Source organism: Cyclospora cayetanensis, unplaced genomic scaffold (genome assembly GCF_002999335.1).
Source record: "Cyclospora cayetanensis isolate NF1_C8 unplaced genomic scaffold, CcayRef3 CcayRef3_contig_23, whole genome shotgun sequence".
NCBI lineage: Eukaryota > Apicomplexa > Conoidasida > Eucoccidiorida > Eimeriidae > Cyclospora > Cyclospora cayetanensis.
Window position 1 is genome coordinate 226,231 of NW_020312181.1, and position 16,368 is coordinate 242,598.

The window sequence follows — 16,368 nt, forward strand, 5'->3', positions numbered from 1 at the left end:
AGCCTCGCTGCGCAGCTTGACAATAACCGACACGGAGGCTGCACCAGGCCATAGAGGCACCGCCTGAGACTCCCCTGGACGCAGCTCGCAACGCCAGTCCTGAAAAAAACGAAGCGCGTAAAGAAGCGCACAAACATATATATGTATAGATGTACGTACATATACATATATGTATACGTGTATACATATATATAGAGACATATACACATACATATAAATATGTACACACATACATATGTATATACATACATTTATATATACACGTACATACACACGTACACACACACATACATACACATATACACATACATACACATATACACGCGTATGTACACGCACATACACACACACATACATCTATATACACATACATACACATATACACACATACATATATATACACATATACACGTATACACACAAATACACGCAAATACATACATCTATATACAGATATACACATATACATACATGTATATACACGCACATATATATAAACGTATACACATACACATATACACACACACATACATATGTACACACATATACATACATATATGCACATATACACACGTATGCACACATACATACACATATAGACACACATATAGACACACATATGTACACATATACACACGTATACATACACATACATACATATACATACACATATACACAGGAGGAGCATTGAAAATTGAGAGACCTAGGATGCCACCAGACCCACGTGCATGCGCTCAGTCACACCGAGGCGTGCATGCGAGGCACTAAGCCAAGCAATCCTAGCAGCACTTTTCAAGCTTGTGCGTGCTGTCTGCCATGCACGAAGACGGCGTGAAAGAAGAAGCCACAAGGAGAGACTGAGAGGTGAGCGGCGAGACGCGTTATGAGAGAGAGCAGCAGGCAATGCAAGGGCCTCTGTGTCCATGCATGCATTTGTGTTGCCCTTGGAAGCTTCCCACGCTGCCGTGAGGAGTAGCCTTACAGCTGTAGAATCCGTCTCTGCAAGGAAGATAAGTTCTACAGGCAATTTAAGGAGACTCCGCACGCGGAGGGGGCACCCCACGTCCACTATGCGCTGGCCTCCTTCCTGCAAGGCCAGAACCGTCAGATCGCCGAACTCTTTTGCTCTTAAACCCTCGGAAAGGGGACCCCCAAGCGACAAAGATCCTGAAGGGGCGGCTGCCAGTGAGGGGCCCCCATCATACTCCGTGCTCTCTCTCGAAATGCCACCTAAACTGTGAGCGCATGCGCTTGCGCTTGCGTGCCTAGAGGCGCATGCACCAACAACGCCGCCTCCCCGCAGCGGCTGCTGCTGCTGCTGAGCGGGTGGGCATAAATCTACAAAAAGAGGTGCTCCCTGGTTAAGAGCAGGAAGATACACGACTCTCCCAACAGGGTGGACAGCATCGAGCACTGCAAGGTGGATTGAGAGCTGCTGCTGATGCTGTTTCAGCAACGCCTCACAACCCGGAGGCAGTATCCCAGTCTGCCACTTGCGGCTTCCCCCTCCCCGACTGCCAACGACTCGGAAGGCTAAGGAGTGACAGCTGCTGTTTCGCAGCCATAGGCAGTCCTACGCACACCCGCAATCAGCGCACACATGAGGGCGGAGACAATCATCCACTCAGGCAAAATATTCACGCTCAACGCACTCCAGCAACCACTTAGGCAAAACATTGTTCAAAAAGATAATAAGAAAAACACATAAGTTAGCAATAGACAAAAGCAGCGTTAAAAATTACTCGAAAGGTATGCTAAGAATACACGAAACGCGCAACCTATATGAAAAGCAAACTTGTCCGTCTTTGACCACTCAAGACGAATCCAAGAGCCAAGAGCATCAGAAAACGGCAGTTCCACAACGGTAGTCGTGGCGAGTGTGCTGAAGAGCCTGTGAGTCCCCGCCGGCTGCCGTCTCAGGCACCTCCCACTATGCCCGCCACGCGAAAATGTCGGTGAATTCTCCCTCTGTGCTGCACATACAGGACGTGCAACGCACCTGTCTATACACCGGAAGCGAATAGCTGGGCAGCTGCCGGCGGTCGTACAGCACTCCATAGCTTGTTTGGCTCAGGCCGTTTGTTTCGTCTTGCGCTGCCTCTGTTTCCGAAAGTGAGGAAACTGAAGCACCGCAGCAGCCTGCAGCATCAGCATCAGCTGCGCCTGTTGCATCCCCCGCGAAGCTGCCCAGTGAGGCCTCCTGCTCGCTGTCCGAGGTGTCGGTACGCTGCTCTTCCGTCAAGGGCTGTTGATGCCGCCATAGCACCTGCTGCTGTGGCTGCCGTAGTTCTGCTGCTGCGGTGCCTGCAGGAGCGAAGGCTCCTCTGTAAGCACCGCTCCAGCTGGACATGTGATAGGGAATGCCAAATGCACGGTGTTGCGTTGCATGGGCAGGCAGATGCGGGGTGTATGGAGACATCGCAAAGACGAGGCGCAGCGCTTCTGCAGAAAGATGGGGGTGGATGTACAGGGCCTCGCAGCTGCTGGTGCTCGCAGACAGATCCGCAAACTGGGTAGCGAGTCTCTTGAAAGCGGGAAAGTGCTTTGGATTCGCTTTCAAGTCGACATCGCCATCGATGCGGACGCTCACAGAGGGTGCCGGCTCCTTGCAAGGCTGCAGCGCTGCAGCTACAGAGACGGGGAGAAGCAAGGGCAGCAACACAGTCTGCTGCTGCTGATGATGATGCCACTGCTGCTGCTGCCAAGGCCGAGCTGGTTGCTGTTGCTGGTGGTGCAACACGCAACTGCCCACAAGCGAAGCCCCGCGCATCTCTGCCACCTGTATGGACACCTGCGACAAAAAGCAGCACAAAAAGACGCAAATGATGCAACCGCAGCCTTCAGTGCAGCAGTTCATCATACGCATGGATTGCGCGATCCCTCCGGAGACAAAAAGCGGAGCGCCTCCGTCTTCGCATGGCTCTACAGAAGGGGGCAAAAAAAGCACCCTTCTTGGAGAGGCCTCATGCGAGGTGTTGTCCCTAACAGAGGGATGCGGGGAGACTCCTAAGGACGACAAGGGGCTTCACAGCGGAGCTGCCTCTGCAGGAGAGCGCTATATATATGCCCTTGACAGCGCAAAGCTTCTATTAGCCGCTGTGAAGGGCATATATATAGCCTTCCACGAGTGCAAGCAAGCCACTGTGATGGAAGCCGCCTTCAGAGCAACCAGCGGCATTTTTACAGCCACAGGTGACAAGCGTCGCATCATGACGAGTCTTCCGGCAACAGCAGACATCTCTCCCCACCATATCGGCAGAGGCCAAGAGGCGACCTCGAAAAAGCGGCACCAAACACGCCGGCAGCAAGGCACCTACCCTTTTTAGCTGTAGCGACACGACGGTGTCTTGAGGCTCTGCGGAGGATCTGACAGCCTGCCCCGAAGCCTCCGTGCAGCTTAATCTGATGAGCGCATCCAGAGCTGGAGAGGCCGCTGCTGTCAGCTGCAGCGCATCGCCCTCTAAAGAGACCTTCCACGTAATGCATGCCTCAGGAGCAGCAAGCTGGAGAGCATCATCATCACCTTCCCCACCTTCCTCGGGAGGGCCATAGCTCCATGGTGAACCTGAGCGTAGACTCTCTGAAGCAGCACATGCCCCCGTTTCGGCTGACAGTGCTCCTCCTGCTGCTCCTGCTGCAGCTGATCCCGCTGCCCCTAGGACTTCAAAAGAAGCTTTCTTTGAAGGCATCTGCACCGCCGTTCTTCGCTTGCACCTACAGCAGAGCCGAGATGCCGCTGCTTCACGGCTAATTGCCGAGGCAGCAAGATAGCTGCGGGCTACAGCGCGGAGTGTGAAGACGTCTGCGGCTGTCAGCAAGAGCAAAACGGGGGAGAGAAAGGCCTCGAGGCGGCATTCACAGTGCTTCTGCTGCTGCTGCTCCTGCAGCGTCTGATGCTGCGGCAGCATCTGCTGCTCCTGCCCTGCAAGGCCCCCCTTCCGCCTCGACGTCAAGATGAAGGAGAAGGTAATGGGTGACTCAACAACAGGATGTACAGATAAGTCGGCGAGTGACACCAACACGCACACCTGGACCTGTCCCCCCCTCTGCCGTTCCTCCTCCTGTTGCTGCTGCAGCATCCACGGATAGCCAGTTTCTGTTACTTCTTCTCCTCCTCCTTCTCTTGTGTAGGACGCCCCTGAAGGGGCGATGCACGTGGGCCTCAAACAGTCGGGGTGCTCCTTTGAATCGCCAACAAAAGGCCCCTTCTCAACAAATCTTGCTCCGTGAAGCTCCGGCACTTGTTCTTGCGCATGTTCTTGCACTTGTTCTTGCGCTTGCGCAAGGCGTACTAAACAATATCTCTGGCTCGGGAAGCTTTGAGCTAGCCGCGAGAGCCGCAGCGCAGTGAAGGCGGGGAGACACACCAGGTAGGCATTCCTCCTTCCGTGCTTATGAGCTCCCGTCTCCAAGTCGCTTCTCGCTGCTGGTGTACCTGCCGCTACGAGGGCAAGAGGACTCGGGGGAATAGCCAATGCGCCTCCTAAAGCGACGCACTTGCGAACCTCCGCGTCTAAGCGCAGCGCAGGTAAGAGCCTGCCTAGCCACAGCTCCAGCTTCCGTAAAGCCGTCCTCTGGCTTCCACTGCTCTTGATGCTGCTCTCCGAGAAGGCCTCTCCATGATCATCGCTGCTCACTGAAGAGGCATCCGAACTATCTCTGTCGCTGCTGCTCAAGCCTGCTGCAGCCGTGCGGCCCCCTCCCGCATCCCTGACACCCCCGTTTCCTGAAAACGCGGTAAAGCCACTGTACGATAGCCTCCTTTTACCCGCTGCTGCTGCTGCTATTCCCTGTCCTGCTGCTGCAGGGGCAGCAGCAGCAGCAGGGGAGAGGAGGATATCATCGGCAACAAGACGCGCATCGACCTCGCAGGAAAGCGCAGCCGCACTGCATTGCAGCGTGTGGGGACACACCCACGCAGGGGCAAGAGGCGCTGGCTGGGGCTTCCTGCCGAGGCCTTCCCGTTTGAGGAGGAGATCGGCTTTTAAGGACGTGCCATTAGCAGCAGCAACAGCTCCGCCTGGTGCTGCTGTTGCTGCTGCTGGCGAGGCCAGCGGGTGGTTCCCCGAGAAGGTACTCGTGGTAAGAACTCTGTTGTAAGCGTGTGTGTAGCCACAACCACAGGCAGGAGCGCGTCGAATACCACCGCACTGTACACCTGACGAACCCCCAAAACACTCAGCAGGCAGAGGGCCTACACACCACACGGAGGCGACATGAATCTTGATGTGCCCCCCTAGCGCAAGCAGCTGCAAGGTTCTCTGCTCCGGGGGACAGCCCTCCGTTCCAAGCGCTCCAGTAGGGCTCATTGTAGAGAGCCACAAGCTGCAGGATGGGTGTTGTTGTTGTTGGTGCTGTTGTTGCTGTTGGCGCTGTTGTTGCTGCCTTGTTGCATGCAACGCTCCTGCTGCACTGGAGAGCGATGGAGCTCCGCCAAGAGTATCGTCCTCCTCGTCAAGAAGGCGTTCCTGTCCAGTGATTTCTTCGTGCTGTGAGGACTGCCGCTTGGCCTCCAACGGCTCAGCAGCTTGCCGCTGCGCCTCTCCTATCAAGTCCACGGGTATCTCGGAAATCCCCCCCTCGCCCCCCCAAAGGAAACTCCCTTCATCTCGACCGCTGCTGCTGAACTCCTCCAGCGAGGCCCCCTGGCTGTACTGCGCAATCGCACCGTTTGCAGCAGCATTTGCAGCGCCTCCGTCTACACCGGTGCCAGCCTCGGACAGCTCTAGGGGGCCCTCGGCAAAAGACGTACCAAGCGACAAAATCGACGCGGATGCGCAAGAGGAGAGCGAGCCTGGGGGAGTCTCTATCAGGCAGCTACTGGCTGCAGCCACGGAGGCCTCCACCTCCCGAAACGCAGCCGCAAAGTCGGCAAGAAGACGCTTCAGCTTCGCCGCTGCTCCTGCTGGAAGCAGCAGCACATGCACTTCGGGTATCACCACCAGACACTGCAGAGACTGACGCACGGGGGGCTGCTGCTGCTGCTGCTGCTGCTGCTGCTGCCGTGGAAGACAGTCCGCAGATCCTCCGCTTCCCACAGCCGCTGCTGTTGCAGACTCCGAGGCCGTCCCCGACGGCGGCAATGGTGGCTGCTGCTGTTGCAGCAGCTCAAACTGCCATGCATTATGCAGCGCGCTTCTCTCTTTCACCTCGTCGAGCCCCTCTCCCGTAACTCTTTCTTCAGCAACAGACGCAGGGTCCAGCCGTCGCTGCTGCTGCGGCTGCTGCTCGCGCTGCTGCGCTTTCTTCCTCTTCTCCTTTTTGGAGAGGTACCCCGTAATAACGCCTCCACTCTCGGAAGCAGCAGCAGCAGCAGACAGAGCAGCCCGCTGGCTGGAAGGGCCTGCAGCTGCTGCTTGCACGGAGGGCTGACGCCTCTGGAGTCCAGCGCCGCCGTTCTGCCGATCCGGATGGCAAACGGGCAGAAACGCGTCTCCGAACGGTCTCCCAGGGGCACCTACGGAGGGCAAAGGGAAGAAGAAGGCTTTTTTCCAAGAACCTCCAAAGCCCAAAGCGTTTCGGGGAAGAAACCGCGGCATCTCGGAGACTTTAGGAGGCCCTGAGGCTCCACAGAGGATCTGATAAATCGTCAACTCGCCGTTGCTGCATGCATCTGCCGCCGTCTTCGCTTGCCTCCGAGGCCATTGATTGGGCTGCTCCAAAGGAGCATGAGCCGCCGCTGCTGCCGCTGCTAAGACGCGCAGATCCTCTACAGACGACCGCATGGCAAGAAGCTGCCCCTCCCGCGTCAGTTTCACGCTGCAGGAGGCCGCAGCGGCTGCTACGATTACCCAGCCGCCACCTTCTTCTCCCGCCTCCGTGGTGCAGCTGCTGCTGCTGCTGCCGCAGCAGCAGGAACAGCAGCAGCGACAGTTCTGCAGGCTGCTGCTGCCCCTGCTGACGGTATCCCCTGGAGCAGCAAGCAGCACCAGGCGGTATATCTGGACTTGAAAGGCACCGAGATGCGCTGAGCGTAAAAGACGGCGAATCGACGTAAGGACGCGACGGGGGCCTCGTGTCGCAAGGGCAGCACCAGCGTCTCTTGCCATGCGCGCACTTCCGTGAAGAGACTTGGAGGCTTCCATGAGGGCTAAGCAGAAGCCGCAGCTCCAGGCACCGAGGAGAGACACACGCGCGGCATCTACGGAAAGACGCAGACCCGACAGCTCCGTCTCGGCATCTCCGCATTGCTCACAAGGATCCGGTGAGCGCAGCTGCTGCTGCTGCTGGTGGTGTTGTTGCTGCTGGTGGGGTGTGAACTCGAGTCGTACCGAGGCCTGAGACTCTGCATTCTGATGCGTCAGAGGCACATAGAGCCGCGCAATGCCTCCAGCCGCTAGAGGCGGCGGAGATCCAACAAAGAAAGAGCCTTTATCCGACACTGGCAGACTGCCAATGTGCAGCTCGAAGCCCTCGGCTACTACCGTTACCCAGCCGTGACTTGCTGAGCCCCTCTGTTGTTGTTGTTGCTGCTGTTGTATCTGTGGCTGTGGCTGTTGCTGCTGCACTGCAGCATCTAGTTGAATAGATACGCAAGGTAGATGCAGAGACAAGCAGAGGACTCCATCTGCAGACGCTGCAATTGTGGTATTCGTCGCACGGACCTCCCGCAATACCAGGGGAATTTCCAGGATAGACTCTAAAAATCCTAAGGGCCTGCTGGAGCGCGATGCAGCAGCATCAGCATTGCCAGCATCCCCTGCCGCTGCGAAAGCACCTGCATGCCATCCGGGGGATGCCGAGGCAGCTGCGCTACGCAAGGCCCCTCGGTGTCCTCCCGCAACAGCCGCAGAAAAAGCGACGGACGAGTCTCCTCCTCCTCCCCCTCTTGCCAAAGCTGCTGCAGCTTTGGTAGCAGCCTTAGTCGAGACAGCGCCGCCCCGTGTGTGCAGAACGTGGGGAGCAGCAGCTGCGTTGGCAGCTGCAGCTCCTGCAGCAGCAGCAGCTGCTGCTGCCTTGCAGCTTCTGCTGCCAAGACGCTTTCCAAACTCCACACTGCCACGCCGTCGAGAGGCCTGCGTCGGCGAGAGGCAACAGCGCCGGATCTCCGCCAAATCCCCTGCTGCCTTGAAGAACCAAGCAGCTGCGCGCACAGCAGTGGAACATGCCAATTGTCTGCATGAAGACAAGATAACCTCACGAAAGGCAGCTCCACAGAGTCCCCTTCTAACGTTGCCTTAACCCGCAAGGCCTTGCCGTCTGAAGACCGCATCTGCCTTGCATGCATGTGTTGAAGCACCGCAGGCTTGCTTGCGCTCTACACAGGGGGGAGGGGCGTTGTCGTATATATATATACATATACGGCTCTATTGCGAGGATTTTCTTTCAGGAAAGTCCTCCGTATGCCTACCTGCGTGGGCAATGAATGCAGCACACAAGTGCCCGCGAAGCGATCCCACAGACAGTGCCAGCTCCACCGGCTCTGGGGAAAGATCCACGCCATAAGCGCAAAACGCTCCCCCGCTGTCACAGAGCTGCTCGTCAGCAGAGGAGGGCGTTGCGAGTAAGCCCTTCTCGGGGAAGGCTTCCGCGGAGGGGGCCTGGCCATGCTGCTCCTGAAGGCCTTGCTCCTGCTTGGATCGCAGACGCAGCAGCAGCGCGAAGCGTCCAGCGGGGAGGCAGGGAGAGGACACCGCCAACACCTCTCTGCGGGGGAGGGGGGGGGCTGTTGCGCTGGTTAAAGGCGCTAAATTCGCACAGCTGCAGGCATGCGGCGGGCATTTCCTGCTGCATGCGGAGGCATACCCATGCTGCTGCTCCTGGCGCAGGGGCGAAGGCATCCGCCTTTCTGGGGATGGATCCGAAGGCGGCTCTAGGGGCAGACAGTCCTCGACATGCATCTCTTTAATGCCGAGCGAAAGATGTTGCAGTTGTGCTGCGGCTGCTGGCGCGCTGCTGGATGGAAGGGGGGGACCAGCATAGACAGCGCACGTGGTGACTGCTGCAAACTGCAAGCTGATGCCCTCTACCGTGGCAACGGCAATATGCCGAGCTGGCACTTGCTGCTGTAGCTGTGCAGAAGAGACTGGCGAGAAAGCAGCGCGGGATGATGCAAAGGGATAGGAGCTGTTTGGATAAGAAGAAGGAGGCCGTTGTGTGGCAGCGGCGCAAGAGAGGGCGGTCCCCTGTAGCGTGGAATTGACAGCAGCAGCACAAGCAGCAGCCGCAGCTGCTGCTGCTGTTGCTGCTGCTTGTGCTGTCAGTTCGCTGCTGCGGTAAGCTGTAGGAGGCGGCTGCAGTAGCACCACACAGCGGAGCTGTCCAATAGATGCATCCATTTCCCACTGCAGCAGCCTGCGTTTCCGCTGGACCGCCTTGTTGCTGAAGGTATTTTTTTGCAGCAGTGCCTCTGACTCTGCTTCTGACTCCTGTTGGGGTTCTGCAGCAGCGAAAGCGGCGTGAGTTCTCCCTCTCCAAAATGCTGCAGGGGATTCTAGTGCTTCTGCCGCTGCCGCATGCAGGCGGACCAGCTGCAGCTGCAACCGCGAGAGAGAAACATCGCCGAGTTCCACATCGATCGTCTGCACTCGCACACTAAGGTGGCGTCGCTCAGCTGAGCGGGCCCTGTTGCTGCTGCTGCTGCTGCTGCTGCTGCTGCTGCTGCTGGCAACCACCTCAGCAGAAGGAACAACTGCTGCAGCACAATCCGCTTGCCCGTTGTCATACCACTGCGCACTGGTGGCTACCGTGCTCTCCGAGACGTTTGTCCGCGCCAGCTCCAAAGAGACAACAACAGCAGGAGTACCCCTTGCGTCTTTTTGGTGTGGCATGCAGCTACAGCTACAGCTGCTGCAACTACAGCTGTCGCTGCTGCACGCCATGACTGGTGCTTCCATGGGGCTTGCTGCAAAGGTGTTGCTACCACAGCTGTCCTGCTGCTGCCTTCCTGCAGCAAATCCAGGCTCGCGAAGAAGTTCAGAGGCCTCCCCACAAACGTTTGCATCCAGCTGCTGAGGCACCGCCCCTACCAGATCCACGAGGGAACACCGGGAGCCTCCGCCACTCGGATGGCACCAATATGCAGAAGAGCAGCTGCAGTTGCTGCAGTTGCTGCCGCCTTGAAACGCTGCTCCACCCCGTTCTCGCAGTCCATCGCTTGCGGCGGCTCTCTCTGGGGAGACGCCCACTGCCCCCTTAGCGGCCTCAACAGCAGCGCACTCCTTCCGCAAAGGAACTACAAATTCGTTGCAGCGAGGGCCTCCTCCAGATTCCCAAACAGAAGCCGACAGAAGCGCCAAACGGCCCGTCTGCAGGCAGACCGCAGGGGGTTCCTCCTGCTGCTCGTCGTGCTGCTGCGGCAGGGATAGACGAAAATTCCCTTCAAGCTGCCGCAGATCAAGGGTGTGCGTGAATCCCACAGCCTCTCTCCCCAGAGGCCTACACAGCGCAACGCTTTCGGCTCGCAAAAGAAGAGATCGCGGCCCTCCAAGTGCCCCCCAGGCAGTGCTCTTTTGCGGGGGGCAGCTCACCAGGCAGCACAGCTGCGATAGCCGCAGCGATACAGACACCTCCTGCAGCCAGGCCTCCAGCCCCCCAAGCAGCGGTGGCAGCAGCCGTCTTCTGTAGCTTTCCAGCGGTGCTGCAAACTGCTTTTCTTCCGGTGAGTCGGTCTCCTTCTCGAAGTCGTACGCCATCGGAGGACAGGCCCCTGCAAGCGCACGCGCGAGAGGATGTGGGCCCTTCCCCCCCGCCTGCACACCATATTCGATGGGGTCGAAGGCGTCGAAGAAGCACTCCCTGCTGCTGCGGCTGCTGCTGCAATCGCAACTGAGCGTCCTCCCGCTGGAGGAGCTCATAGCGTCATCGGAGGAAGGGGGAGACGGCTGCTCGGCTGCCTGCGGCAAACCTCTCTTTGACCCTTCTGGATACAGGGAGCCCTCAGGACACCCGAGGCCGCTGTAAGATTGCTTCTTAAGAAGCGAGGAGTCGTCTGCCGTAAGGCTGTTCCCTCCCCGCGTTGCCTTGCGCCGCAACGCACCACTTTTCTGCCTCTCCTGCTCCTGCAGAAGCAGCAGGTGGCAGGCCGCTGCAAAGGCTGCACAGGCCGACACCCGAAGAGGCCCCAAGAGAAGTGCCATCGGCTTCACAGCCACGGAGACAGAAGCGCAGAGGGGCCCCTGCTGGACCGAAGGGGCAGAAGAGGGGGCCCCCGCTGATAGCCTTCGCGCTAAGAAATCCGCCGCCACAGCGTCGCTCCTGCGGAGCAGCGCAACTGCAGCTTCTCCAGACACTGGCATGAGCACTGGAATCCACCCGCTGCTGCCGTCGGGGGCCTCCCCATTGCTGCCAAGGCTACCACGCGTGAGGCTCAAGAAAATGTCTTCCGTGTCAGGGCTGCTGCTACCATTGCTAGTAGGGCAGCTGCTGCAGCCGCCTGCGCGCGTGTCGAGCCTCAAATGCGTTAGCGTGAGGCTTAACAGAGCAAGAACTTGACTGTCCAAAGCAGCCTCAAGCGAACCCCCTCCTCGACCCCCGCGGCAGCTGCAGCAGCTGCAGCTGCTGCAGCGAGCCGCTTCTCTGCACGTCGCTGCGCGGAGAGGCTGCCGCTGTAAGGCTGTACTAAAAGACGGCGGGGCGTTCCTCCGAAGCGGCCGCTCTTGAAGCCTGCAGCTGAATTTTGAAGATAAAGACTCCTCCCAGCCGCTAGATGAAGGCAGCCCACCCTGTCCGCCATCGCCAACAGGGCTGCACCTGTCTGGTCCCCCCCAGCTGAACGAACCTGAGGGATGCACAAAGTCTGGAAGTCCGCTACTTTTTGCAGGGCCTGTTACGGGGGTGGCAGCAACGCAGTCGCTGCAGCCGCTGCAACAGCAGTTGCTGCTGCCTTCGCGGGGGTGTCTCCACGCATCTCTGCAGCAGATCCTCGGTGGCTGGCGCGGAGTGAACCGAAACTGCGTTCGGCCGCAGCTAATCCTTAGGGCGCCGCCACTTAGCGATGGAGAGGCACGCGAAAACGCAGCCATCCTAGAGAAACTGCTGCGCTGTCTGGCTCTGAAGCTCCTCGAACACCTGCCAGAGCCGAAGGCGCCCTCGACAGCGGCAGCAGCAGACTGCTGCCCTGAGCCCAACGCTGGCTTTGCAGCGTACAGGCACGCAGAAAAAGCCTCAAAAACAACCTCCACACACACTCTCGGTGGCTGCTGCCCTTGCCGCAGCCACAGAGGCCCCTTAGACCCCAAGCGCGGGGAGCCTCCAAGGGGCCCCTCCCCAGCAGGCGGCCCTTTGGCATACTGCAACGCCTTCAAAAACGGTTGCATGCGGCGCACCGAGGCAGACAGAAGACACACATCCCCACACAATGTGGCAGGCGCAATGCGCAGAGAAACACGCGAAGAAAAATCCTCGGACTGCTGCTGCGTTCGCTGCCCCCCGATGTCGCGCCGCTGTCTTGGCTTCGACCCCTCGCCAGCTGCCCTTTTAGGACCAGGGCTTGTCGCTGCTTCGTGGCGTGAAGACGGCAGGGTAGCGGATGCCTTTTGTTCATCATAAAGATCTGCGTGGCTACCCCTGTGCAGCCGAAGGTGCAGCGATGGCGTCAATGTACCTCCTCTCTCCTCGGACAGGAAGTCTAGGAAAGCATGCGCACGGGGGGAAGCACGAGAGCTCGTCGGAGGCGTAGAGGGCGACAGCGAGGGAGGCGATGAGGCACCGCTAGACGCTGCGTCCTTAAAGAGCTCGCGTGGGAGGCTAACAGAATGCACAGAAGCGGACCGGCTAACAGCCGCTGTTGCCACGGATCTGCTGCTGCTGATGCTTCTTCTTCTGCTCCGCAAAGAAGCCTTAGGGCCGAACCATAGAGACAGAGCTCCTGGAGTGCCGCTGCTCTGCATGTTGAGAGAGCACACAGCAAAACTCAGGTACGAGAGCACCAAGGATCGCCCTCCTTCCATGGGCACCTCACTTTTGCACAAACTATGGGCTTCAGCGCGATCGGGTGTCTCTACAGAACCGGCTACCGCAGAAGTCTGAGACATCCCCGATGACGCCACGGCCTCTGCTAGCCCTGCTGCTAACGCTGCTGTTCGCTCTAGCCTCATCACCAAATCCATCCCTCCAAGACGCATCGCGAAGTCTTCTGCTGCTGCGTCCGCTGCCACGGTCTGCAGAGACACCCGAAGCTCAGATCCCGAGAGGCGTCCCCCCAAGGCAGCCAACGAGATGCTGAACTCCCGAGAATCACCAATCCCAAGGGCCTCTGAAGTCTCCCGCTGGCGGAGCTCGACGAGGGCTGGAGGCTGAAGCTTGTAGGCCCCTTCTGCATGCATGACCTGCCGCTCGCTGCTATCGCCGCTGCTGCTGCTGCTGGTATTGCTGCTATTGCTGCTGCTGCAGGAAACGTTGCTGCCTTGCGGCAATGCTGTCTGAGAGCACAGAGGAGGTGGCAGCCACGGAGGACGAGGCGGCAGCAGCACCAGACCCCCATCTGCTGCTGGTGACGCTGCAGCTGCGACGGCAGCGGCTGCTCGAAGAGGCTCTCTCGCTGACGAGGCTGGAAGCGGCACGCTAGAGTGTTGCTGCACTTCCCTTAGCCAGCCGACAAGGGCCGCCGCATCCAAGATGTCCGTCTCCCGCAGCAGCAAGTGCAACGGCGAGAGGGAAGCCTCAAAAGTCACAGAGAGCTGGTACTCTTGCTGTGGCTGCCTCAGGTCAAAGGAGGAACAAATGCCTCGCAGCACACCGCCGCTTCCAGCAGCGGGAGTATCGACGGCAGCAGCAGGCGGAAGGGCTGCCGCGGCATCTTGGGGAAGCCTTAGAGTCCAATGTATGGAGGCACTGAGCTCCAGAGACGCAAGCAGAAGGCTGCAGAAGCAGGAGAGCAGGAGGCAAACGCGCCATGCACAAAGAGACGAGGCGTAAACAGGAAATTTTTCCCCCTTAAAGGTGGTGTACTACGTTCGTTACTACACAGTGTAATGCGATCGCTACGTGCTGCCTGCTCCCTCCTCCCCTTTTTCCTGTGTCGTCTTGATCTGCGCCTTTTGCTGCAGCCAGCGTCGCACAAAGTGACGTCTGCTAAAGGGGCCCCTCCTCACCACTACGTACCTGGCATCCGGATGCTCTTCATGCTGCTGCTTGAACTCGGCAGCAAACGCTGCCGAATTGGGGTGAAGCTGCTGCCGCGTTGTCAGCCGCCACTCGTCGCTTCTCCAGTAGGCAGACAGCCCGCAAAGTTCAACCTCGTGCAACCCCACGAGGCCTAAAGCCGCCTCGCTCTGTAGGGTTCGCGAGGATTGGCGTGATTGCGAAAAAAGCGCACTCCCCAAAGCTTCGTCGGTGCTGCAAGCGCTACTGCCTAAGTACTCAAGAGATTCCCCGCCTAGAGACACCCCTCCGCCGAACTCCCTAGCAATCCTGTCTTCTTCTTCCAAGATGTATCCGCTTGTCCTTCTTGCTGCCGCTTTTACGGCCTCTGCCGCTCTCTCCACGTCCGAATCCGAAAGGCAACTCGACAGCTCCTCAGCCTCCGACTTGGGAAGCTGCTGTCTCTCGGTCCGCATCATCTCGGCAGCTGCCTCAAGTGTGCGTGCTGCTGCGGCGGCAGCGTCTTCAACAAGCGTTTCTGCGGCTTGAGGCAGTTTCAGGGGGTGCTTTTCGGGGTGTCTCGGGAAGGAAGGGGGGAATGAGTGCTGCCTCCTGATGGGATCCCCCAGAGGGGACGCATCTTCTGTGCCTTTTGACGTGCGGTGCAGGCCACTGCTGCTCGCTTCGACTGGCGTTCTCGCTTTTGCGCGGTTCGCAGTTGAACAGGTTGCTGAGAGTCTCCTTCGCCTGCAGCTCCCAGAGCCAACAGCGACACTCAGAGACTCTACGCTGCCATCCCCTGCTGCCGAGGCTGTGCCTGCATCTGACGCGTCCGGCAGTGGTGGAGGTGTTGCACTGGGATTCGCAGAGAAAGAGGCAATCACAAAGCCGCACTGGAGAGGACGAACGACGTCTGCGCAGTCAGGAGGCCCCTTGGCAGCCTCCCGTCTCTCCCTCCAGCACAGCCGCTGCTGCTGCTGCCGCTTTTGGTCAGAGCGATGTTGCGGGTAGCGTGCATTAGCGGCAGCGGCGCATGCCCTGCCAGTCGGATCCTCCAGTCGGAAGTGCACGTCACGTATGGAAAAAAAGACGCTTCGGGAGAAGAATGTCAGCAAGCGCCGCAGCAGCAGAGGCTGGATTGCATTAGCTCCTCCCCTGCCGTTTCCCCTCTTGCTGCTGGGGGATGAACGCTGGGCCGTGGATACGAAACCGCTGACAGCGCGCTGCACAAAAGAAGCCCCTATTGCGGAGAGACGTGACCAGAATCGGCGCTGCTGATGATCCTCGTGCTGCAGCTGTAGCTGCTGTTGCAACTTGAATTCTTCATTGGCAAACTCGCTTTGGGTAGACACCAACGCGTAGACTTGGTGCACGTGCACCTCAATACGGCTGCCGTCCCGGTGCAGTACGAGCTGCTGCAGCAGCTGCCGCCAGGATGCTTTGACGCGCACTTCCCCAATGAAAAGGGAGTGCAGCAGCAAGTCTAAGGAGAGGTGGCGGCATTGTGCCACTAGCCCTTGCAACACGAGGCCGTCCCGAGATCCTCCTACAATGAGGCTCTGCACCTCTATGCCCAAGAGACTCAGCAGTCGCTTGAGTAAGAGCGACACCACCCGTCGAAACATTGTGCACCCTGCTGCTCCAGCTGCATGCTGCTGCCGTGACTGCCGTAGCTGCGAGGAGCACCAGCAGAGGCTCACCCTTAGGGCGAAGGGTGGAGAAAACAGAGGTGCGGCATCTCGCTGGTCACGTGGTCGTGCACTGACGCGGTGCAGATGACGCCTTCCTTCCTCTCTCTCTCTCTCGCTCGCTCTATGGATTTGAACGGGTGCAGCTCTTGCTGTGGACACGCTTCAGCATAGGCCCCGTCCAGTTTCTTTTGCCTCTGGAGCCCCTAGCAAAACGCGGAGGAGGAGCACCTATGGCAGGAACCGTGTTCACAGGACCGCACGGGTGGGAGACTCGGGAAACTCGCCGAAGGCGACAGGGGTTGCCTCTGCAGCGAGCGAATCGGGATAGAGGCGGGTGCCTTCACCTTAGCCCAGGAAGGCGTTAAGGGGCACAGAGCTCCATGACACAGAAAATTAACAATAGAAGTAAGCCGCGAATTGCGGGGTAACAAAGTTCAGGACCGCGCACTGCCCAAAGCCAAGCGCTGTGGGACTATGGCAGAATCGGCTCCAGCCAGGGGCCCTCGCCGAATCGCAGCGTGCACCTATTGATCGCCGACTGCTGCCAGCAGCCGAGCTGGAATTCTTTTTATGAACACTATAGTCACCAGAACACAGGAGAAGACGGTGCAGGTAGGCGCACAAACACCGTCGGCTGTTGAGTCGCAGGGGCTTT

The 16,368-nt window shown here is 58.7% G+C and overlaps 2 protein-coding genes across 2 annotated transcripts; both read right to left on the bottom strand.

Moving 5' to 3' along the window:
• Positions 1-703: 703 nt before the first annotated feature.
• LOC34624648 lies at positions 704-10,796 on the bottom strand. Its single transcript, XM_026338116.1, is given in 15 exon segments — positions 704-797; positions 960-1,573; positions 2,000-2,791; positions 3,318-4,726; positions 5,600-5,964; positions 5,966-5,999; positions 6,287-7,454; positions 7,617-7,859; positions 8,141-8,257; positions 8,441-8,510; positions 8,584-8,642; positions 8,746-8,812; positions 9,475-9,602; positions 9,819-10,363; positions 10,568-10,796. Coding segments are annotated over 15 exon segments (5,934 nt in total).
• Positions 10,797-12,105: 1,309 nt separating this feature from the next.
• On the bottom strand, positions 12,106-15,647 carry LOC34621555. The gene is made up of 5 exons (XM_026338117.1): positions 15,337-15,647; positions 15,004-15,114; positions 14,044-14,877; positions 12,914-13,161; positions 12,106-12,167 (listed from the first exon to the last, which is right to left on the bottom strand). The coding sequence occupies exons 1-5, from the start codon at positions 15,645-15,647 to the stop codon at positions 12,106-12,108; spliced, it is 1,566 nt and encodes a 521-aa protein (XP_026193902.1).
• Positions 15,648-16,368: the final 721 nt, after the last annotated feature.